The sequence below is a fragment of the Gymnoscopelus braueri genome (assembly GCF_963280865.1).
Source record: "Gymnoscopelus braueri genome assembly, chromosome: 10".
NCBI classification, from domain to species: domain Eukaryota; kingdom Metazoa; phylum Chordata; class Actinopteri; order Myctophiformes; family Myctophidae; genus Gymnoscopelus; species Gymnoscopelus braueri.
Window position 1 is genome coordinate 15362667 of NC_137611.1, and position 26394 is coordinate 15389060.

The following is a 26394-nucleotide window of genomic DNA, read 5'->3' on the forward strand; positions in this document are numbered from 1 at the left end:
ATGGAATGGATTTCCGAATGTTTTAAATTTTTTCCCCCCGATTGTACGAGACCTGTATGTGTGTAATGAGGGGATCACCGTGAGGACGGTGATCACTGAATTTTTTTTGTGACTACTTGAAAAAGGTTCAAAATGTTTAAAAAGTCCTGGCACTCAAAGTATAATATTTTAATAAACCTCTGGCACCCAATGTGTTAAGTAAAAGTATCAATACTGCAATGTAGAAGTACTGTTACAAGTAAAAGTCAGGAATTAAACATTTACTTGAGCAAAAGTACAAAAGTATTGGTATCAAAATGTACTTAAAGTACCAAAAGTGAAAGTACAAAAAAAGTTGAAAATAGCAGACACGTTGTGAGCTTGTAGATCGGCTATTTTCGAATAGCCTAGGTATAAAATGGGGCTAAAGTGGTTAATGTAGTATGTTTTATAATGTAATATATCTATATCTGCAAAGTAACTAGTAACTAAAGTTTTCAAATAATTGTAGTGGAGGTCTGAGATGTAGTGGAGTAAAAGTATAGACAATTCCGGCAAAGACTCAAAAGTGTACTTAAGTACAGTACTTGAGTAAATGTACTTAGTTACATTACACCACTGGTCTTTTATATGCTGGTGTGTATTTGAGAGATTGTGAGAATCGCATGCTTTTGATTGGTGTCTGTGTTTAAAGACAAAAAAAAAGTTCCAACGTGTATCATGTAAGATAATCTCTTCATTTCCTTTCTGCTTCACAAAGGATCATGTCTTCCTGCTTATAACATCAATGTGTGTGTGTGTGTGTGTGTGTGTGTAGACTCGTGTGAGGGTCTGATGGTCAAGACCCTGGAGAAGGATGCCACCTATGAAATTGCCAAGCGCTCTCATAACTGGCTCAAGGTAAGAGGGGCCATTCCTCTGCCAACGGCAATAATCCACATCACACTCTTTACTGTGGAAACACACCAGACTTTTTTCGCACACACGCGCATATACGCACACACGCACTTTTAGATCCAGTCCTATTTTAAAGCCTGCATATGCGGGACTCGCGTATCCGCGCGCCTGGTGTAGCCGCTATCATTGATATCAATTGGATCTAAACAAACGCGCTCTACGCGCCACGCATACGCGCGCTTTGAAAAGTCTGGTGTAGATCGGCCGTCAAGCAACGCACACACACAGTGCACACCCCCACATATGCACACACACACACACAGCCCTCGTTGGAAAAAAAAAAAAAACACTCTTCCTAAACAACAAGCGCACACAGACATTTCTCGTAAACACACGCCAACACACACAGGCACGGCAGTGGCTCAGGAGGTAGAGCGGCCGTTTGGAAATCGGAATGTTCCCGGTTCGATCCCCGGCTCCTCCCCTGAGTTAGCGTCGGAAGTGTCCTTGAGCAAAGACGCTGAACCTCTAAATGCTCCTGTTGAGCAGGTTGGTGCCTTGCATAGTTTCTTCTTCTATTGATTTAAAACTTTATTAACGGTTTGCAAAAAAAAAGGCACGGCGGCACAGATTTATACAAAAGAATGCTAAAAGCATAACCCAATACGTCCAGGGCTTGTTTCCATTAAGGTCCTGTGTACGTTAGACATTACTCATGTTCAGTGTGGTAGATGACAATGCTGAGAGATCCAGCATTATTAATAATTAATCAACGATCTGTGCCAGATTATCCATACACATGTATTGCCTTGGGCAAATGCCGAGTGGCATCAACCAATTTGCAAATTGTGCATCTCTGGCACCACAGAGACGAGTGAGAGAGAAGGGAGAGAGAGATTCTTTATTTCATTAAATAGCATACACTTCATTTCTAATACTAATGACTAATTTCATGAGCCTGTGAATCTGGTTTGCTTCTTCTTTCTCTGCACACAGAACTGCTGTTCTTTCTATGTAGAGCAGTAACGGGTCCTAAATATCTTTCCCATGTCAAGGACCCCAAATTAATATGGATTTGGCCACAGACCCCCATATAAATATATGGAGCTCGTAGATCGCCACATTTTTTGCTACTTTTGTGTGACACTGTAGTGGGACAAAGTAGGGCAAAACTTACAAAATAACATAAAAAGTTACAATTCTGAGATTTCTGCCCGACAGCAACGATATCAACGACGGGGCTTTGGATTATTCAGTAGATAGTGTCTGGCAAAGACATCACTAGATGTCTCTTGTGGGACATAAACAAGGACACGTGTTACAGTGACTTTAGGAAGGAGGTGTGATTCTGAACTGCACGGTGCATGGCCCAACAAATAGGCTATGCCTGCAGCAGTGCGGAGTTGGAAGTCAGATCCTCAATAGTACAGTAGGTACAGTAACGGCACAGTACAGTCCCACCTCTCGTCTTCTAACTTGATGTTTTTCAGTGAGCGGTTAGCTTGTGTTTTTCTCCCCCGTCTTCCAGACATCATTATATGGCTGAACAGAGAGAATATCTCTCCACACACCAAGCACAAGCATCTCCATGCCTCACAGCTCTAACAGGCAGGAGTGTCTCTGGAGCGGGACAACGCAGCAGTGAGAGAGAAGGGAAAGGGTACTGGAGCAGAAGGGCATTTAATCCGTTGAAACCGGGGAACACATCTTGTGTGTCATTTTAAGATTTCTTTGGGCCATTTAAAAATAGCAGATATACAAGCTCATAGCGCGGCACCGAGTGCCGCGCTATGAGCTTGTAGATCTGCTAATTTTTTTTTAAATCGTGAAAATGTGTGCAAATCCTTTGAATATATATATATATATATATATATATATATATATATATATATATATATATATATATATATATATATATATATATATATATAATTTTTTTTTTAAAGCGAACATTTGTAACTGTCAAATGTCTTCATTTGTTTTGGAAAAACTATTGTTGCTATATCAGCGGTGCTCCAACTTTTCCATGTCAAGGACCACCCAAAATAATATGTATTTTGCCGCGGACCCCCATCTCAAAATATGATGTTCCAGGGAGGGACCCCCCCCCCAGAAGCACAGATCGGAGTAAAAAAATGTTCGTTTTAAAACATGTATATATATATATATATATTCAAAGATCTGCACAAACTTTCCACGATAAAAAAAAACAAAACAATTCTACAAGCTCATAGCACTGCACTCGGTGCCGCGCTATGAGCTTGTAGATCTGCTATTTCTTGAATAGTCAAAGAACTCTTAAAATGACACACAGATGCGTTCCCGGTCTTAACGGATTAAAGCCTTTTTTTTATTTCATGGCAGGTGCAGACTTAACGTTGCAATATTACGTCTTCATCAGAGACCCAGACAGAGCTCTTGTGTCCCATCCTGATGTAGATGGAATATTGAATTGTTAGGCCGTCTGCACCTGCCATAAAAAAAAGAAAAGAAAAAGCTTTTAACTGCCCGTCTGCTCCAGTAGTTTTCCTACTTGTAATTATATCGCTTTTGGCATTGTGTGTGTGCTGGGCGTTCCGGTGATGCCAGATAAGACGTGCGGACATGAGCTAAAATCCGTTTCCTAAACAGAAAACCGTTCACTTTTCTTTCAACCTTGCCCATTTTTGCGCTGGCCATTCAAAAGTGGCAGATCTACAAGCTCACAGCGCGCCACTTTGTGCCGCGCTGTGAGCTTGTCCATCTGCAATTTTTGATTTTTTTTTAAAAGTGTGAAAAAATTGACAAATCTTCTCTTCTGGTGGGGGTGGTACAAAACATTTCCAGACGGGGGTCCGCGGGCTACTGATTTGGAAGGCATTTGTAGAATCGGCCTCAGGTCTTAGACTTAATGGGTTAAATATCTGCAGGTGCACCTGGCTCTTGAAGTGAAGCGGGAGACAACACTCGTTGAGTCGTTGGTTTAACCCATTAACTCATTGAGTGCCCAAATTATTATTATCTATTTCTGGCCATTACGATTTTTTTTTTTTTAAGTAAAAAAAAAGTGCTTAGGAAGCGAGATACAGCCTTTTTCAGTTATAAGTTAAACAAGGAGTGGATGGAGCTGCAAATCTTTAGATGATGATATCTTGGGTTAAAAAAAAAAAGAGTTTGAGTTTTTTTCTTTTTTTTTCAAAAACATGTGAAACACGTTAATGGCACGTTGCACCATAGCGCTAAAACACGTGAAACACGTTAATGGCACTCAATGAGTTAAGACCTGAGGCGATTCTTAAAAATGTTTTCTAAATCCTAACAGTTTTTTGAAAAAAATCCCCCCCCAAAAAATGTTCAAGATTTTTCAAAAATAGCAGATCTACAAGTTCATAGCGCGGCACTTGTATATCTGCTATTTTCGACTAGCCAAATGAATCTAAAGTGACACAGCTGTGCTCCCGGTCTTAATGGTCTAATGAAGTCATCGGTGTACGCCTCATACACACCCATGGACTAATTCAGAGACTAAAATGCAACCTCCTTTGGCCCAGATTACGCCGCGGACCACCAGAGGTTCTGTAAATGGAGCATTTGCTGCGGCTGCCCGGAGGCTCTGGAATAGCCTGCCCGCTTAACATCAGAGCCTCCCAGTTTCATAGACACTTTTAAATCATTACTGTAGACATATTTATTTTCTCTGGCCTTTGAGCACACCTCAGGACGACCCTAGAGCCCACCTCACTGATTTTCTGCTGTGTGTATTATTTTAATTTGTTGTATTTTAATGTGCTGTATATTTTTGCTGTGTTACTGTTTTTTTACTTTTACTGTTTTTCTCTTGCTGTGTTAACCCATTAAGACTGGGAACGCATCTGTGTCATTTTTAGATTTCTTTGGCTATTCAAAAATAGCAGATATTCAAGCTCATAGCGCGGCACCGAGTGCCGCGCTACAGTATGAGCTTGTAGCTCTGATTTTTTTGGGGGGAAAATCGTGAACATTTGTGCAAATCTTTAAGCGAACATTTGTAACTCAAATCTTTGCTTCTGGGGATTCTACAAATATCTTTTCATTATTTTTTAAATGTATGTTGCTATATCAGTGGTTCTCAAACTTTTTTCATGTCAAGGACCCCCATAATGTATTTGTCTGCCGACCCCCCACCCCCCATCTCATAATATGTTGTTCCAGGGACCCCCCCAGAAGCAAAGATTTTAGTTACAAATGTTAGCTTTAAAAAAAAAAAAAGTTTGCACGAATGTTCATGATTTAAAAAAAATAGCAGATCTACAAGCTCATGGCGCAGCGCTCATGGCGCAGCACTCATGGCGCAGCACTCAGTGCCGCGCCATGAGCTTATATAATATATAAGCTCATTATATCTGCTATTTTTGAATAGCCAAATGGATCTAAAAATGACACAGATGCGTTCCTGGTCTTAATGGACTAACAGTTGTTCTCTAGGTCTGTACAGCGCTTTGGTTTGGCTTTGGTCATTTTTTTACATGTGCTTTTATAAATAACATTTGAGCTGAGTTGAGCGTTTAACTGGCAGAAGTGGAGTTGGACACAGCCCTAAGGCTTTTAGACCATGCTCCAAAGATCCGTTTAAATGGGGCCCCACAGTGTTGCACATTGCGCACCAGTGAACAACACGTATACTCGCTCAACGCTCACACTGTCGACGCACGTGGACTTCTTGCACGTATGAAAACACGCACGAGCGCGCGCAAACAGTGCCCGGTTGAAAATCATTTCCCCTTTTTTCTACACTGTGACAGGATCACAGCGGTTTTGAGAATCTCATCAGGCGCTGGTGTTACTTTCCAGGCGTACAGAACAACAATAGCTACCGTCAGATTGGTTGGAATGGCGCTGACATGTTGTCTGCTGGAGTGGAGACAAAGTCATGAAACGGAGCCAGATTTTAGCAGCAATTGGAAAGAAGCTGGTAGCAATCTGTCATGATTTACACCCCGCTCTGGCTCTCCCTCTTTAGATCTAACACACAGTCGTATACCAGATCTCACGCCGTTTATGACACAAAACGAGTACACAGACAGACACACACACACACACACACACACACACACACAGTCAGACACACGTTTGTACTACCATACATCAACGTTTTCGTGTGGATTTTTTTCAACTCAAAATACTCAAGCCTGAGTTGTACTTCGTTGCATGCCGGTGACGCACACTGGAAAAAAAATCCAGATCTACAAGATCACTAGCGTGTAGATCAGCTATTTTCTGTGCACGGCAGCGGCACACAACTACGTATAAATGGGTGACAACTACAGTATAACCCCCCTAAACCTCACCCCTACATGCCTAACCCTAACCTGAATCTTCTCCTTGTAAGCTTATTATAGCTTAACTCTAAAAATATATATATTTTTAAACATAAAACGGGAACCAGGAAAATTGTCCTCACGATGTCTATTTCTCAAATTCTACTATACTTGTGGGGACATTTGATTGTGTACACACACACACACACACACACAGATTTGCCTGTACACTACATGAGTCTACATGCATTTGCATGCACGCTCTCACTCTCTGACACACACACACACACACACACACACACACACACACACACACACACACACACACACACACACACACACACACACACACACACACTCATTCCAATAGACACTAGACAAGTGGATACACACACATTAACCTGAGATGTCCTTCTCTGTCTCTCACCAACTCCCTCGTAATCTCTCTGTGTGTGTGTGTGTGTGTGTCATCCAGTTGAAGAAGGACTACCTGGAGGGCGTGGGGGACACCATGGACCTGTGTGTGATAGGAGCCTACATGGGGAAGGGCAAGAGGACCGGGACCTACGGAGGCTTCCTGCTGGCCTGCTACGACGAGGACAATGAAGAGTTCCAGTCCATCTGCAAGGTGTGTGTCAGTGTGATACCAGTGGTTCTCAAAGTGGGTTCAGGGGTCCTTGAGGGGGTTCCAGGGGGTCCCCAGCAAAATGTGTTAATATAGCATAAAAATCTGTTTAACCACTTCAACCATTATAGATCAGCTATTTTTAAAATCATACATTATGTAAAGGGTTTGAGAACCACAGTGTTATAGTGTTGGTTATTTTACATGTGTATTGTCTGAAGTGTGTGTGTGTGTGTGTGTGTGTGTGCGTGTGCGTCTGCATTATTGGTTGTGTGTGTGTCCATTTCAACTTGGCATCCCTGTAATCGGGGGGAAAACGCGTTGCTACGTGAGCTTGTCCATCTTCTATTTTCGCTGTCTTCGTACAACAAACTTTTAAAGTAGGGCTTAACGTGGTTAACCTTTGTGTTTATGCTCGTCTGTGTGTGCAAGCAGCTAGAATTGCCTCAAAATGTGTATATACATATATATATATATCGTCTCTTGTCCAAAAACTGTTACTTTTGGGTGCATGTCTATGAATATAATACCCTTTAAAGCGCCGGACGAAGCTTTTGTTTTTCCGGGTGCCTGCTTTTTGCCATTACACGAGCCAAGGAGTGTGAACAAGCATTGATAAGACTTCAATCACCTCCACGTCCTGCACAATCCTTCAATCGTCCGTTTCTTTAACCCTTTTGTTTGAACCCTGTATTCATGGGAGAGTTTTTTTTTGTTGCTGAGTGTGCATGTTCCTCTTTGTTCTGTGTGTGTGCTCACACACTCTCATTTACACCTGGATGCTGCCCAGTGAATCCAGTCGGCTGCTGCTACTGTTGGCTGTCGGAGAGGCTTCACTGGAGCCATCAGGGTTAAGCCATTCAATCCGGGAGCGCGTGTGTGTCAATTGTAGGGGTGGGACGATATATCGATATTGCGATATATCGCGATACTTTCTCCCGCGATAAATAATCGATATACTACCGAAAAAATCGATATAATTCTTTTTTTTATTTTTATGTTATTTTTTTTTAAGTTTGTGATACGTTGTTTTTCCGACTCTGTATTTGTGTAATGATGATTTTGAACTGTTTGGTGCTATTTTAATGTGTTTATGAATTGAATACAAGGACTATCGTGATATATCGTTGGTGAAATTTCTTGCAATATATATCGTGATATCGCAATATATCGAATATCGTCGAATATCGTGATATATATTGTTATCGTGAGCCTAATATCGTGATATATATCGTATCATGAGGTACCCATATCGTCCCACCCTATTGTGCCATTATTTTGTACTTTCGGCTATATATATATTTTTAAAGCGAGCATTTGTAACTCAAATCTTTGCTTCTAGGGGGTCCCTGGAACAAAATATTTTACAAATGTTCGCTTTAAAAAAATATGTATTCAAAGATTTGCACACATTTTCACGACTTTTCAAAAATTGCAGATCTACAAGCTCATAGCGCGGACCTATGAGCTTGTAGATCTGCTATTTTTCAATACCCAAAGAAATCTTAAAATGACACTGATGCGTTGCCGGATTGAATGGGTTAAGGCTGCTGCAATCCATTACTTTACTTTACTGAATACGTTATTTTAAACTTGGGATGCCCCGGGGGGGGGAAGGGGGGTCATTTGGGGTTTCCAGGGGATGGATGGCAATTGCCACCGGGCCCCCCTAGCATTTGCATTTAACCGAAACAAATCGGGTATTTTTATTCATAATTTCCTTTTTTTTTAGGTAGATTTATCAGATCGACACGCATAGACACTTGTTTTTTTTCTCCCCCATGCTCTTCTTCTTGGATTAGACACAGCAGACTACATGAGATGGGATAAAGATAAGATCACAATGCAAGAAAGAGGATTTGGCATCAAAACGCATCTCATCAAAATCTAGGATTTAAAGACGTGACAGACAAAAAAAAAGCTCCCACTTTTTTAAGATCTCAGAACCTGTTAGTGCCTCGTCGGTACCAAATAAAAAGTAGTTGTAGAGTTTGTTTTCCTTTCAAACAAAGATTTCTTTTAAATAAACACTCAATTGTGAGAACCACTTTGAACTGGCGTCCTAATTAGGCAAACAAAAACAATAGAAATAACAGATCTTATGACTCCAAATTTGGGCAAGCTTTCAGCTCAGAGCCCATTGACTTGCATTATAAAATGAAAGTTTCATATCTCAAAAAGCATGTGTGGGCCAGTGGTTGTGAGATTAGATCTAGAAGCCGAAGAATCATTGATGATTCGTCCATATGCATGGCCTCACCCTACCCCACCCCACACCGCCCACTTGTGCCACGGTTTCCACTACAATGAAGTGGGTAGCCTGGTGTCAAAGTGGTACTAAACTGGTGCCTATTTTGGCACCACTCCAGAGTAGGTCTGAGCTAGGCCAAACGGGGCCAAACACTTCATAATGACTGATCACTCACTGACTTTTTATTTAGACCAGGATATAGTTAATACATGATAATAGATTATATTGTATTATAATCACTGTTATAATCTATTATAGTGTATTATAATTATCATAGTTGTGAAACATTATAATACTTTATAGTGTATTATGGTCACAGTTGTAATCTATTATAGTGTATTATAATTATCATAGTTGTAATAAATTATAATAATTTATATTGTATTATAATCAGTTGGAATCTATTATAGTGTATTATAATTAGCATAGTTGTAATACATTATAGTTTATTTTGTATTATAATCACAGTTATAAGGATCCATTTTACATGTGTAATGGAAACTGTAGATATTTTGATGTGGTGTGGTGCTTAAGCTGCATTGGAAAAGGGGCTTAAGTATACTAAATGTAATGCCTCAACTCAAATATGATTATTTTGGGGGGGTCCCCAGTTCAAATATGATTATTTTGGGAGGTCCCCAGTTCAAATATATGATTTATGTTGGGGGGTCGTGGCCTGAAAAGGTTGAGAACCACTGTTTTATACTATAGTAGCAGTGGTGATATCAACATAATATTAAAGTAGAAAATAATAAAATATGCAAATAAGGCATGACCATGTGTACCAATACCTTGTGTAATATATACACTGTGTGATGTTGGGTTAAGCAATTGAATTTATATCCTGTAGGAATGGCTACAGTTCCCAGTGGCAAACCACATTATTTATTTATTTTTAGTTTTTTTATTTATTTATTTTTAGTTTTTTTCCTTTTTTTTCAGTCTTTTTTTTTTCCCTCTCTCTCATTTTGCCTTCCGTCCATGTCCTTGTTTATGGCTCTAAACAGCCGGCAGACATCCAGCAGCAGGGGCGTAAGGGCTCTCTCTCCCTATGGTACCCTCAGCTGAACGCACTGCCTTCCGAAGGACTGGCAGGCCCCCGAGAGCCTCTTGTTTCCGTGCCAGACAGTGATACACCCTGCCAGTAAGCTCTGGGTGGTAGCAGAGTGCAAAGACTTTTGTGTGACACCTTGAATGCACTTAGCTGTCTAAAGGTAGTGCTGTCTAAAGGTAGTGTAGGTGCTGCTGCCTGGCCTTCTTCTTTTGGCACAGACTCTCCTGTGTGCATTCTCCAGGTCAGCTCCTCCGTGCAGTGGTGGAAGAAGTACTCAATTGTTTTACTTAAGTAGAAGTATCAATACTGCAATGTAGAAGTACTCTGTTACAAGTAAAAGTTCAAAATTTACTTGAGTAAAAGTACTAAAGTATTGGTATCAAAATGTACTTAAAGTACCAAAAGTAAAAGTACTGAAATGTTGGAAAATAGCAGATCTACAAGCTCACAACGCGTCGCGACGCGTTGTGAGCTTGTAGATCTGCTACTTTCAAATTGCCTAGGTATAAAATAGGGCTAAAGTGGTTAATGTATGTTTCATAATGTAATAATTTATATCTGCAAAGTAACTAGTAACTAAAGTTTTCAAATACATGTAGTGGAGTAAAAGTACAATATTTGCCTCTGAGATGTAGTGGAATAGAAGTAAAAGTATTGGAAATTGGAAATACTCAAGTAAAGTACAAATACCTCAAAATGGTACTTAAGTACAGTACTTAAGCAAATGTACTTAGTTACTTTCCACCACTGGTGCACGGCCCAGGTACTTGAAGCTGCTCACTCTCTTCACTGGTGCCCCATGGATCCAGAGTGGCGTGTAAGATCTCTGCCTTATCTTGCATCATGTCCGTAGTTTTTTCCAGACGTTCAGGTAGAGGAAGGTTTTCTTGGCACCACTCACTGCAACAGACTTTCCACCTCCTCCAGGGAGTGCCTCTCTTCATGGTTTGAGATGATTTGAAGGCCCACCACCACCACTGTGTCTGTCGTCAGCCAACTTGATGTTGATGTTGGAGCTGTTTGCGGCCACACACACAGTCAAAATTAAGACCTGGCCCTAGCTGGGCCCTACTGGCCCGGCCCGAACAATTACCATACTTTTAGGCCCGAAAACCCACAAAAAAAGAAATTGTCAAAGTCATGCATCCAACAAGCTTTAAACTGAGCAGAATGGACCTTCCGTTCCAGAGATATTGGCCAAAACATCTTGAAAACGTCCACTTTCGCTGATTTTCAATAGCTGATTTTTGCTTGATTCGCCCGTTTTTCTTTATATTACACAGGCTAGGAAGGTCGTACGGCGACAAACTAGATACCTGAGTAAAGTTCACTTTGAGCTGCATCCAACACACCCACTGCCATTTCCATCGCCCTTACCGTTGGGCCACTAGGGGCAGTTTTTTGGGGGTAATAATTTTCCCCCCTTTTTTTTCTTTTTCTTAACGGAACCCGAGAATCGACCCGGCCCGACTAATAAGCATAGATTTTGGGCGGTACGGTTGGGTTCGGGCAGAATTTGCGAACTCTAGTGGGGACTTATGGTGTTGAAGGCAGAGCTGTTAGTCAATGAATAACAGCCTGGAGTATTCCCCACCTTGTTGTCTTGATGTTTGACAGTTACCTGGGAGACAGCATCACCAGACAAAGCGATACTGCGCCGTCATCCACAACATCACAGTTCTGCTCATCTCCTCCGGATTGGGGTTTAACCAGGCTTTCTCACGCTGCCTGTAGACGGGGCCGCTGCACTAAATGGAGTCACACAAAGTTGATTCAGATACATGTTTTAGGTTAAGCTGAAACCAGCTGAGAACCTTTTGGGTTTTCTAGCAATCTAAAAATCCCCGTTCAGAAATCCGACATGATCTGCCGAGCATCGGAGCGGTAAGCTGCCGTGTCTGCTTGTCATCTTGGAGGAAAAACTACCGACCACAAGTGAACCGGTCCCCCCCGCTCCCCAATGGTTTGATTATTATTTCCCGTTTCGTGTCAAGGAAAAGATCATCGTTTTCCGATGTTTACAACGGCACAGCTGAGCTTGCTCAGAAAGAATATCTATATACAGTACCAATAAAACGTCAGTTAATAAACCCAGGCTTTTATTTAAACCATAATGAATATTGCCTAACCTTATTAAAAATGAGGCCATCGAGTAAGATGTAAATTGGGAATCATTAATCTTTTCTCGCTCCAAAAGAGTGCGTTCTCAGCACCAACTACTAGTGCAGAGAGAGAGAGAGAGGGGGGGGTCTGCGGTCTTTAAATGAAGTTTTACCGCATATTTTATTTGTTTACTTTGTAATGTGTACGTATGTAGATTACTTAACCACTTAAACCCTTTATACTTCGTTCACTGGGGTTCCCCCAGGGGTCTGCACCTTCTTTGTCCCTCTGCACCAAATGTCTTCCAATAGCTGATCTACAATCTCACAACGCATCAGATTTTGAGCTTGCCCTGTAGATGTGCTATTTTCTCAGAATGTGCGCCTATATTACGACATGCCCAGAATGGGGACCCCACAAATATACCTGTACAAGGACTTTAAGTCTCTCGTTGTCTTGTTTGCCCTGTTATGGACTTTTTTATTATTATTAAGGAATGTTTATTTCTTCACTTTTACTGCCATCTCAATTTTGTCATATACGACATTTAAATTAAAAAAAATGAAAATGGCAGATCTGCATACTCACAAAGCGTAGAATAGATCAAGCTTGTAGTTGGCTATTTTCTGTATTTATTTTAGACAATTATTAAAAAAAAAACTATACAAAATATTTTGAATCGATTGGTTATATATTGAAAAAAATTGCATCTTGATTATTCGATTAATCAAAAACCGTAACCGAACAGAACACCAGCTGAGAATGGAGAGTTGCAGTGCCACTACAAAATAAAGACAAAAACGGGAAGCGGGGCAAGGTTTGTTGTGGTTGGAACCCCAAACACAGTGTAGACCTGAATGCCATGAGCACTCAGGTCTGTGTGAGGAAGGAAAGGCTGGCTGCTATTTGTTTTTCTAAATCGTCTCTGTGGGATGGAAACCTCATATGTCCAAAGTGGTTACTTTTCAAGATTGAAATTCAAAAGCAACAAAAGTAGCAGATCCGCAAGCTTTGACGCTTCCGTGTGACGCTGTAGTATGATCAAGTAGGAAAAAACACAAAGTTAGAACATCGAGATAAGAGGTTTATGCACGACGGCGTCTAAACCGTCCTTTGGCTCCTTGTTGCCTCTTTGCCTTGCCGCTGCCTGCCTGTCTCCCAGTTAGGTGACTCTTTTGTCTGTGAGCGGGGTCTCGGCGGGCTGCGGTCTTTGAGAGGATGACACAGCCCCTCTGCAGGTGAAACATACAGACAAGGCGTTTGTTGGCGTGGTGCGCCAAATGTGTCTCTGCCAAATGTCTGCCATCTTCACTGTTAGGGGAATAGAGTGTGTGTGTGTGTGTGTGTGTGTGAGAGAGAGAAAATGTGGCTTATCTCTTTTTTTTTCCTTGTGCAGATTGGGACTGGCTTCAAGGATGAAGATCTGGAGCAGCATTATAAGTTCTTAAAGGTAAAAAAAAAAAAAGCCCCCTGTCGACTTTAATGGAATGTTTCCTCTGTTGCATTTACTGACATCCCTGCTTTTTCCCCAAAGAAAATTGGGGTGTTTTATCTGGTGTCAGAGACTTAGTAATTAACATAAACTAGCACAACATATAATAAATAGCCGAATTCAAGTAACGTAATTATAGTTATTGGGTTTCATTCAATAGCAGTCTCTTTTTTTTTATATGGGTGAATCATCATGGACCTTTTTGGTGTCCATTCACAGTGAAAGCAGCCAGGCCTTCATTCACTCACTTACCTTGAGAGTCTTGTTTCAAAAGGAGACATCCTCTCCATTTAAATAAGCACTTAGCTACTTAACTTCTGAACAGTGTTTATACTTGGCTTTGCACCGGTTGTCACTCGGCAAAAATAGCACATCTTCAGCTTGTAGATCTGCTAATTTTAGCGCGCAACACGGCACGCAAAGCAAGTATTATGATCAGGCATTATAGCCTACTTACTGCCCGGAATATAAAAAGAAAAAGTCATTATCAGACATCATCACTCAACTAATCATAATGAGCCTTATTCAGTTTTTTCTCTCTCATAAAATTGGCCAATTTCTTTTTTTGTGAGCATGTGTCAGCCTTGCTTTGGCAACACGGAGTAATGACTGAGCAAAGTCATCCACAAGCTGTCGTATCCAATCAACAACAAAGTAATAGAGAAGAAGCGCCGCTGCGACACGGGGGTGATGGATTGCTCTCTTTCCCATTTTACATGAAAGACTATTCGTTCTTTCCCACCCAAAAATAAAACGACACAAAACGGAGAGCTGCCGTTTGAATGATTTGACACCTGGGCTCCATCACAAAAACAATGTCTCCTCCCCATGTGGGGGACTGGGAGCCCAGGCTCATTAGACTGTACTGCAACCGTCGTGGTGTCTATTAAGCCCAAAACAAATGATAACGGTTTTTCAAATGTTTTGCTTACAAAATGGTGGATTTTCAAAAGATCCAGTCGCATCTGTTTCTTTGCTAAAGGCTCTGTATTGTTTAATCCATTAAGACCGGGAACACGTCTGTGTGTCATTTTTAGATTTCTTTGGGCACTCGGTGCCGCGCTATGAACTTGTGTATGTGCTATTTTTGAAAAATCGTGAAAATGTGTTTAAATCTTTGAATATATATATATATATATATATATTTTTTTTTAAAGCGAACATTTTTAACTCAGATCTTTGCTTCTGGGGGGTCCCTGGAACAAAATATTTTGAGATGGGGGGTCCGCGGCCAAATACATATCATTTTGGGTGGTCCTTGACATGAAAAAGTTTGAGAACCACTGATATATTGCAACATAGGTTTTTCAAAAAGACATTTGTAGAATCCCCAGAAGCAAAGATTTGCAAAAAATGCTCACAATTTTTCAAAAATAGCAGATCTACAAGCTCATAGCGCGGCACCAGTGCCACGCTATGAGCTTGTATATCTGCTATTTTTGAATAGCCAAAGAAATCTAAAATGACATGCTTTCCCGTTCTTGATGGATTAATGAGGTAAACGGTTTGTTTTCCAAAATGGATGTGGTGTGTTTGGCTGATTATGTATTCATTTCTTAATTGATCTACAGTAATCTAGGTTAATGATTGCCATTAGACAATATCTCAAGACATATTGCATTTTAATTGGAGTCTTGTACTGGATAAATAACAGCTTATCTATTATTCATCCAGAGCGACAACATAACATTTGACAGTTCAGACATTCATCAGACACCCTTCATCCGGAGTGAGATCTGTGTGAGCAGAGAGTAAAGCATGAAACGTAGTCAACAAGCGACCCGGGGGTAAACAGTCCCATAACCCATTAAGATCTGAAAATATTTAGTTCAGGTGACCCATAGCTGAGTGGTTAGTGAGCCCACCTAGGGAGCCAGAGGCCCTGGGTTGCCCCAGGTACGATTCCAGCCCACGCCAGCATATGTGTCGATGAAATGAAATTTGTCCCTGAGCAAGACTCTTAACCCCTAATTGCTCACAGGCCCTCATTGGAAACAAGCCCGCAAGGACTTTCATGAACGTCCTGTTAAAAGGAATTATCCTTATCCCCCCAGAAGCAGAGATTTGAGTTAAAGGGATAGTTCACCCCCAAAGTGACTTTTTTTCTATTGATTAGTTACCCATGGAGACTTTAAATTGTGGGATTTTTTTGGTTTGTTTTTGTCGCATTCCTAAGCCAATAATTTGATGTCTCCTACTGGAACCGCTGCCTACCGGTCCGCTGGTCATAAAATTGTTGGCTTAGGAATGCGACAAAAACAAAAATATCTCAAGTCTCCATGGGATGACTAATCGATAGAAAAAAATATATTTTTTGGGTGAACTATCCCTTTAAAGATGTTCGCTATCAAAATATATATTTATATTCAAAGATTTGCACAAATTTTCACCTTTTTTCAAAAAAGCTGTGAGCTTGTATATCTGCTATTTTTTTTAACACATTCCATGCCAGAGTTTAATCTCATAATGTACTCACCAGTGCCAGCGTTTTATTGTTGTTTTTTTGTTTTTTTCATGTCGCCACAGACCTCGCTAAATAAGTTAAAAGTGCGCGTTCATTTGGTTCTAAACACACAGCGGATCTGTGAGAAACGGCCAGCGAAAACAGTTTCCAAATCCGTGCCGCCATCTTGAAGATACAGACGATCAACGCTAAACAGTGATCAGCGAGGAGAAAAACAACAACCGAGAAAATCGAGTTTTAAACAGGATCCCAGACAGGAAGCGGATACGATCGAAAAAACCGGAACCCGAATAATTCTGTTTCCGACCGGAAACCGGAAACGGAAATGGATCAAAAAAATTCGGAAAGTGCACCTGGGGCAATTTCAATGGGAATCGGCGGTTCGCGTAGATCTACGCGACTGGCACGCTGCGGCTTTAAATAGGTTCGCGTAGATCTACGCGACTGGCATGCAATGTGTTAATAGCCAACGCAAAAAAAATCTAAAACGGCACGGATGCTTCCCCGGTCTTAATGGGATAAGTGGAGTGCAAAGAGAATAAATGTAGTGCTCAAAGAAAGTGGGAGAGCAGGTAAACATCATTAAAGAGTGAAGGGGGGAAATGGCTCCACGACTAAAGTAGATCAAACATTTCAAGCAAACCACTAATGGGGGGGGGGGGGCTGATCACACATGCTTCAAAAAAACACACTTGGCAGAACAACGCAGCGGGCAAAAAAGCACTGTGTGTGTGTGTGTGTGCCTGGTGCGAAGTGGACCCCTGTGTGTGTGTGTGTGTGTGTGTGTGTGTGTGTGTGCCTGGTGCGAAGTGGACCTCTGTGCGTGTGTGTGTGTGTGTGTGTGTGTGTGTGTGTGTGTAACTGGCTGACCAAATAATTAATCTGCGTAACATGGGTGATCAAATAATTAATATCCAAACAGAGATTGAGCCTCGAGTCTTAATCAGTGTTGCATTGGTCATTGCACGCGGTACCGTACCGTCCCACCAGTCTTTTTGAGCGGGCACATCCGTGCACGTGCGTAAACACATGAATGCGTTCCACTCGATTTGTGCGCCAAGCACCCACCTGGCTACTTTTCATAACAATAGGTCAGGTGTGGTAGCTAGTAGCGTCTGTCGATTAGTTGTTGTTGGTAGGCTGTAGGAAAACAATTGCCAGCTGATAAAGGCTTTTCACACCCCATCAGATGCGTAACCCCCGTCTGGTCTCTCCACTCAAATGCATTGGTCTCCACTCAAGGGCAGTGGAGTGAAGGCTATAGCCAGGAGGATCGCCTTATCAGCGTCCATCTTCGTTTTAGTTTTTCCACAATCACAGGTTAACTATGAATCAAGCCATTCTTTGGAGACGTTACAAATAAAACTAAAAACTAAATAAAAACCTAACTAAAACTACTTCTGCACACATAAACCTAACAAAAATTAATGAAACATTACAATAAAATGAATATTCCATAGGCTAATGCTGGTTGGAGCGTGCTTGTGCGTGTTAGCGTGTGACGTCATTAAAAACAGCGCCCCCCGGTTAAAAAATCACCACTGCACCATTGAGAGACTAATATCAGACTTTCACCTGCATTTTGCCATTTTGTCCCACCCTTCCTAACAGCATTCCCAGGCTTTTCTTCTCATCTGATGAGGAGAAAAGGCTGGTAAATAAACCACAGCAGATAGATGGTGTCTGTAGGGGCTGCACAGCATCAATGTAACTTCCTTTCGCCGGTACTCCCTGAACTTAACCCATTCACTGCCAGACTTATTTGTGGCTGTGTTTGCCCACTGCCGCTGTGCAGCGCTGCGAGCTTGTATATCTGCTATTTTTGAATAGCCAAAGAAATCTTAAAATGACACGATGTGTTCCCGGTCTTAATGGATTAAAATAACAATTTAGCCGATAACAATGTTAGTTGTTAGTGGTGTTATTATTTCCCCATAAATCTTCATTATAAAAGATAACCTTTCCTTGGTAGGCTGCAGATAACCAACACATCAACATAGCAAGTGCAACATTGATGCTTATCAACAACAGTTAAATATCGGCTACTGCCGTCGATGAATGTCAACTTAATTTGCCGATACCGATATTGACCGATAACGGCAAATATCGACCGATAGTCCGATACCAATATCTGGCCGATATATACCGTAGGTGCATTCCTAATTTTCAGTTCTTGCGAGGTTTCCACCCGACAGAGTCGATATGCATGTGATCCAAGAACGTATTTACCACTTAAACCCTCTATTCTTAGGTAAACAGACCTGTTCAAGTGATTAGTTAATCCATTTTAGAATACAACATCCCGTTATAGGCAGGGAAAGTGATATTCTTTGGTTAAAACAAAAACCTTTTTTGTTACAAGGTTAAAGCACTATATTCTGATAGTACTCATTGCTATAGAGTGTTTGTTCAGTAACATGGGTCTCCCCGTCACTCCAGCTCTTAAATAAACAGAAAACACATTTTCAGGTAGGTGACAACATTTCAGCCAATCAGGAGAGAGTACCCATTTGTCAATTTTTTATAGTGTTCCAGTTTCAATTGTGTTCAGCTCATTTCTTTGCGTCATCACTTCCAATGTCACTTGTTTAATCTGTATCCTGTCTGAGTTCTCTATCCTGATTTGGATAGAATTGGTATGAAAATGCATTTTCAAAGAGCTGGAGAGACCTGGAGAGACCTGTTACTGAACAGACAATCTATACTAGCAATTAGTACTATCACAATACAGAGCTATTTAACACTTATTCTAACCACAGAAAATCACTTACTCACTTACCCTACAGTACCTTTAGGTCAACAAAGTGAGAGGAGAGAAATGTTGGCGAGTAGAGGTAAAGGGGCGGGGTGGAAGGGGAGGGGTTTTCCCTGAAAAGCTGAGTTTTCAGGTTCTAGAATGGAGGGAGGGGAAGGGGGGTGGGGGGGGGCGACTGCTGTCCAAGCTTTATTCATGGAGCACTTCTCAAAGCGCTGCACGCTGCAGAAAACACAGAGCAGAGCTGATGGAGGGTGAACGGGGGCCAGGCGCAGCCTCTGTGCTGTGTGTGCACAGCTGCAAACCAATGGGACCTGACATGTACACACACACACACACACAGGGCTACAGTACTACTAACCACATCTACACACCCCCGGCATGCTTATTGTGTCTGTCGGGGGGGGGGGGGGGGAAACCTCATTCATGCAGGGCAGCCAGGGAGCATTAGCCAAAAATAGCAAGCTCATGATGCATGGCGACACATGGTGAGCTTGTAGATCAGTCATTTTTTTTGCCAGAAGGTGTGGCGGTAGTACAGCGCCAACTCTGGGTCCAGTGTAGTGAGTCAGAGCGGAGCAGTGGTGCGCTGAATGTTTCATGTTTGTCCCAGTTGGCCTGAAAAGGCAGACGATGGAGACGTCTGTCTGTGCTCCACCTGAAAGTTCACTGTTGCGCGCCGCATTCAGAACGGCCTGCACAGAGCAGTCACTACAAAGCCATTCATAACAGCCTGTGCCGTGCTGTATATCTGCTATTTTTTTAATAGCCAATGAAATCCAAAATGATAACAGATGCTTTCCCCGGTCTTAACGGGTTAAGAGTGTTTTGAATTGGTCAGCCAAATGGGCTGGCAGCATATAAGTTACATTACACTAATTGTATATTTGTTCTTGAGGTAATTGATTATCCCCCAAAAACCACACGGCTAATTTGGCCTTTGGGGGATACACAAGTAAGTTGGCGTGTCCAAAAACGTAGTTACTGTACTTTGGCTTTGTAGGGCAGAGCGCTTCTGCTGTGTTGCTTTGTGGTAACATGTTGACAAAAGTTACACAATGTAAAATTTAAAAATAAATTACTACCGTGTCATATTTGGCAGATGTTCATAACAAGGGGCGATTCTTGACTATTATTTATTGATTTGAAAGTATAAAGTTCCTGGGCCAGTAGTGGGCCACAATGGTGGGCAGTGATCTTGAAAAGTCACCGGCCCCCCGAGGACCAGTGACAAATTTCCCTTCATGTCGACCCCTGACAGTGTTAGTATAGTACAGAATAGGTACCGTATTGTAGTGCTGTGTAACTTGTGTGCTGATTTAGGCTGATCTAGAATCTCTAGCGCAAAGTGTGGCAGCACTGGCAGCAGGCTCTCGGAATGAAACCAACCAAATGTAGTACATTGTTCAAGTTGGCCTTGGACAAAAAAAAAAAGAAGTTATGTCACTGATAGGGATGGGCAATATTATCGATATGGCGATATATCGCAATATTTTATTTCCCGATACTGTATCGTGATACTCAGGCCGTCGTATCGATACTTTAAAAAAACTTTTAAAATACTTTTTTTAAGATACTTTTAAAAAAAGCTTTTATACAGGCTTTATGAAAAAACATTCAAAGAACCTATCACTGATCTGCAGCTACTCAGTCAGGGGTATATATAAACTGAATATTTGATGATTTAATGTCCTTGAGCTCCATATATAGCAATATGTCGCAATATATCGCATCGCAATATTTATCATATCGCAATATATCGCAATATGTATCGTATCGCAATATGTTGTGATATAATCGTATTGTGACCCAAGTATCGTGATACGTATCGTGAGGTTCTTGCCAATACCCATCCCTAGTCACTGAGCATTTTTTTTATTGAAAGAAAAGTATCGGTTCAGGCCTCTGCACTGTTTAAAAAATACCCGTTTAGGATCAAATACACTCGATACCCAGCCCTATATATGGTCATAAAAGGAACACAGACAGATGGACATCTCCATATATGGGTAAAAAAGGGACACAGACAGACCGACTGGTACAACAGCTACTGGGTTCAATGGGTATTACATAACCAGGTGGAGCATGGATTCCCAACTTGCATTGTTCCCGATTAGAGTCCAATTTAAATGATAATTCCTGTTATAGTTGAGAAGCTGACATGCCGATTTATTTATCTACTTTATCTGCTATTTTCCCGCCTGTGTCCAAAAATAAGGGCTGCCAGGTTGGAAAGTGGTTAGGATGCAAAAAAAAGTGAGCCAAAAAATGATTTTTCTGCCCAAATCATCGTCAAGACCCACTAATCACCATTAATAGTCGTGATCAGAATATCTAGCTAATTAATCATGATTAGCCCATAATCATGCCATCCTAATCATGCAGCCCTGTTCGTGCCAAAAGGCACAGGCTCGTGTGTGTGTGTGTGTGTGTGTGTGTGTGTGTGTGTGTGTGTGTGTGTGTGTGTGTGTGCGTGTGCGTGTGCGCGCGGCAGGACTGCGTAGAGATGAATGATTATTAGCCCTTGAAATGAAAGGTCACAGGTTTCCTGCAAGAACTAATGTATGAAACCATCAGATTGATGTTGGAACACACCCTGTACCAAGTCCCTGTACCTCCCTCTGGTTGGGATTGTGCAACTTAAGCCATTCAATCCCGGGACTCATCTGTGTCATTTTTACGATTTTATTTGGCTGTTCAAAAATAGCAGATCTACAAGCTCATAGCGCCGGCCTTGTATATCTGCAAAAAAAAAATTATCGTGAAAATGTGTGCAAATCTTTGAATATATATATTTTTTAAAGCAAACATTTGTAACTCAAATCTTTGCTTCTGGGGGGTCCCTGGAACAAAATATTTTACAAATGTTCGCTTTAAAAAAAGTATATATTTAAAGATTAGCAAAAATAGCAGATATACAAGCTCATAGCGCGGCACTCGCTATGAGCTTGTAGATCTGCTATTTTTGAAGTAGCCAAAGAAATCTAAAAACGACCCAGATACTTTCCCCGGTCTTAATGGGTTAACCACATTAACCCTGGCCTCCCTGTTTTTGAGGATAAATGTCATTATCCTAATAGACGGGTTTCTTGTTTACAAACATGGAGACTGCAGGTGGCGGTTTCATGAGGTGAGGCGCTGCTAGCGAGACATACTGTGTATATACTTCAACCCACAACGGTATTGCGTGCCGAGAAACAGCTGATGTACAAGCTCACATCGCGGACGCGACAGTTGTGAGCTTGGAGGTCTGCTATTCTTTGCGCTCGACACCTTCGCACGACCGAGCATAATTTCAGGCTTGAGGGGGATACAGCTGCACGAGCAAGCAGGCTCTGGTGCCGTGATCGTAGGGAGCGCTGCCTCCGTTCGAATGACAGCGACTGGAGGGAGGTGGAGTTTGGAGGACAACTGCTTTGAGAATGGCTATTATAGTTTACACACAACGGAAAGAAACCAAGGATTATTATATTTCAAGAGCGAGAGATCACAGTTAAGCATCCTACAGCTTCTTCCCTCCACACTGGGAGGAAAACGGCATCTGAAAGTTTCATGGGATGCAAGTGCTGAGATCACTTTTACATTGCATCTAACGAGCGGTCGGGTTCTTTTGGTGCCGGCCTGCCCGTGCATACTGGTTCTTATTAGGGGTGTGCCGATATATCGTCCCGCGATATATCGCGATACGTTTTTGTGACGATTTTTTTTTTTAACAATAATAATAATCAGGCATGCAAACAGCCCGAAGTGAAAAGGGTAACAACATGTTGTTTTTTTTCGGGTCAGGTGTCACACTATTGCCCTATTTGGATTCAAAACGGCTAGTGGAAGCTGAAAAGCTTTGCATGTCTGAATAATGCAAAAACTGAAATATTTGTTTGCATTTGCTTTTTTTCCTCCCCCATATATTTTCATAATAAAAAAGTGCGTATCGTATCGAAATCGTATCGAAGTTGTGAGCCAAATATCGTATAGTTTCGTGAAATTCGGCACACCCCTAGTTCTTATCAGTGTGACGTTGTCTGGAAATCCATATATGCAATTGGTCTTCAACAGGGGGTCCGGGACCCCAAGGGGTCCTTTGAGTTGACACAGGGGCGCCGCCAAATCTTTGTGTGATGGGAACATAAAAATGTATATATATATTAACCACTTGAATCCTAGCATCCCTATTCTGGGGGGACCATCTGTTCATCTGTTGATCGGCTATTTTTGGCGAAGAATGGTGTAGAGGGGGAAAATAGAATAGCTGTATAGAACTACTAACTATACATTTCTATATTGTTTCTGCAGCTTCACTGTGACCTACTTGTGTACTAGACACTGACTGCAGTGGCCTAGTTCACATTTTAAAAACACAAGTTTTAAAGCTGAGCCTTGCATTATCTTGGCCGGAGTTATCATCTCAGGTTTTTCTTTTTTAGCTAGAACATTTTCATGAATTATTCACGATTCTAGTATAAATTCTTGCCCTTTTTTCATCTTCTATCAATTATCTTTACTGGTTAAGCGTACAATGGGCGTTCTGAATAGAATAAAATGCTTTTGTGGAATCTGAAATGCCTACATGATGATGCAAAATTAATTATTTAAGGTACGAGTTACAGTGGGGCTGAAAGCCTTGTTGCTTTTTTTTGTTGTCGCATTATTTGCCGGCAGTATATTCATTGTATTCATACATTTCGGGACCCTTTTGGCCTTTTGAAGACGTTTAATCATTCCATGAACATTTGTGGAAAAACCTGTTGGCCACCGTTTTGTTCATTCTTCAAACGTCGTACTTTGAAGATCTGACACAAAGTTGGCAACTGCTGTTGTCCAGAAACGTCTCTCTCATCATTACATCGCCACCCCCCATGATGGTGTTTTTTCTTGTTTAGTTTCATATCTTTTTGAAGAATATCCTGGTTGTTTCTTGTGCTCTGCGTATCTCCCAAAGCAGAGGGCATTCAGAGCCTCCCTGAATGCATCATTAGCCCACTAAGACCAGGAAAGCATCAGTCATTTTAACCACTTTAACCATTATTTTATACTTTGGGCTATTCAAAAATAGCAGATCTACAAGCTCATAGCGCGGCACCGAGTGCCGCGCTATGAGCTTGTAGATCTGCTATTTTAGAAAAATCTTGAAAATGTGTGCACATCTTTGAATATATATATATATTTTTAGAGCGAAGATTTGTTACTCAAATCTTTGCTTCTGGGGGGATTCTACAAAATTAAAAAGTATGTCGCTATAATCAGTGGTTCTCAAACTGTTTCATGTCAAGGACCCCCAAAATGATATGTATTTTAGCCGCAGACCCCCATCTCAAAATATGCTGTTCCAGGGACCCCCAGAAGCAAAGATTTGAGTAAAAAAAATTGGTTTAAAAAAAAAAATGTATATTCAAATATTTGCAAAAAAAATCTTGATTTTTCAAAAAATAGCAGATATACAAGCTCTTGTAGATCTGCTATTTTTGAATAGCCATAGTATAAAATAATGGTTAAAAGTGGTTACACAGATGCGTTCCCGGTCTATATGTGTTAGTGGATGTGAACTCACGGGGAGCGATGGAAAACAAACGCTCCCCCTACAGGAGAACCCATCAGCGTAGAGGTCCCGTCAACAGGGACACGTGACGGGCTTGTTTTCGTGGTGGTGGTTGCGTGTGCCAGATGTTCTGGGGGACACCCACATTGTGGTGGATCCAAACGTATGCATAATTCATAGAGATATGGAATACTAAATGAGGGTAAAGACAGAGCTGAGAGAAAAAACTCCTTCAGGGACATGTTTTTTTGAGGGAGAAAAATACCTAGACATTTATTGAACAGAGATGTTTGTTTTTTCTTTTTCTGAGGATTTAAATTCCCAACCTATGGGGCCGTGGGGATGGTGCAAGTGGGCCCCCAAATAATTGGCGAAACACTTAAGATTTTAACTCTTTTGACTGCCAGAGATAACACATCGTTTGCTAAGCCACTGCCAGCGATTTTTGTAACCCATTTTTTTCACCCGGTGCCAATTTCCTAAGTGATCCTGGGCGCTACACCAACCCTACACCAGTCCCCCACAGCCTGGGGAGGACAATGCATGAGAGCCAACTGACCTTCTTGTCACCTGACAGGGGGGAGTTTCCCTGGTAGGACGTAGCGCGTGGAAGGAACACGTTATTCCAACCAGTTCCCTTCCCCTCCATCAGGCGCCCCGGCTGACCAGGGGGAGGCAGTATAGTGACCAGGATTACTACATGTTTTTGTGAGGGTATTAACTACCCTAGGAGACACGGGTAGAACATGCAAACTCCACACAGAGTAGGCCCTTTCACCAACCCCACCTAGGGTGTGGGCGCTGATGACGCGGAGGAGAAGACACGCCCCCAGCGCCCACCCCGGCGGGAATCGAACCCAGGACCTTCTAGCTGTGAGGTGACAGCGCTACCGACTGCGCCACCGTGCCCCCTTCCTTACCTTTTCAACTAGTCACAGAATATTTATCTCCAGTATGATCAATCCCCCGATCGTTACTAAACACGGCGCAAGAAAGTCTAGCAGGTGGAATAGCAGTGTGTCCACTCTCTCTGTCACTGCCTCTGTCTTTATCAAGCTCAGCCATTGAAGTGAATGTTAACTCTTTGACTGCCGTCGTCGACGCGTTTTCGAGTCAATTGCTACTTAACACATTGACTGCCAGAATTATTTCAGATTTTTTGCAGTTTATTGCCAGAGATTTTTCATGGAAAAAAAAAAAGTACTCAGGAGCGGAGATACAGAATTTTTAAGTTTCAAGTTAACAAGGAAGTGGATAGGAGTCTAGATCTTCGAAAAATCATATCTCCTTGGTCTTTGGGTCAAATTTAAAAAAAAAAATGAAAAAAAAAAAAACTTTTTTTTTCTTCTAAAAACGAGTTAACTCGTTCTTGGCAATCAAGTGATGGATTCTAAAAACTAGTAAAAACGAGTTAACTCGATCTAGGCAATCAATGTGTTAATCCATCCATGCCGTCGACACGTTAGACGCGTCGATAGCTTTTTAATTGTTTAATAAACGATCGTGCTGTTCTCTGTACCATCCTTCATCATTTTCTCTACCCACTCGCTTTCCGCTCATCCTATGTGAAAATATCCGTAAACCGTTTCCTGTATCCGGTTTTATCTTGAAAAATGTGATTTTTAGGCAGAACCAGGGCAAAACTAGTTACCTCACACGGTATAAAAAACGAACGGAAAGCTCCGGTTATATTTTCTTTTCTCTGGACGACGAACAGTTATCCCCTTTGTGTTTACCAACGGTCTGACACGCGATCATAATATATATAAATGTTCTGTGGCCGGCGGGGGGGGGGGGGGGGGGAATACGAGCATTATCGCCGGAGATGGTGCCTGCAGCCTGGTTGAGCTGGTGAAAACTACCTCAGACAGCTCGGCTCTGAAAACGTAACCCTTTGGGGGGGCTGGTACATGGCTCGTGTTTGTTTATACAAACGACCAGACGATGGATTATAATGGATAT

The 26394-nt window shown here is 41.6% G+C and overlaps 1 protein-coding gene across 3 annotated transcripts in view; it reads left to right on the forward strand.

Moving 5' to 3' along the window:
- lig1 (ligase I, DNA, ATP-dependent) overlaps nucleotides 1–26394 on the forward strand; it is a 228321-nt gene that overhangs the window by 69534 nt on the left and 132393 nt on the right. For all 3 annotated transcript variants that reach the window (XM_080441105.1, XM_080441104.1, XM_080441106.1), the window contains 3 exons: nucleotides 797–879; nucleotides 6628–6780; nucleotides 13582–13635. In XM_080441105.1, the coding sequence (XP_080297231.1) occupies nucleotides 797–879; nucleotides 6628–6780; nucleotides 13582–13635 (290 nt within the window). The remainder of the gene's footprint in view (nucleotides 1–796; nucleotides 880–6627; nucleotides 6781–13581; nucleotides 13636–26394) is intronic.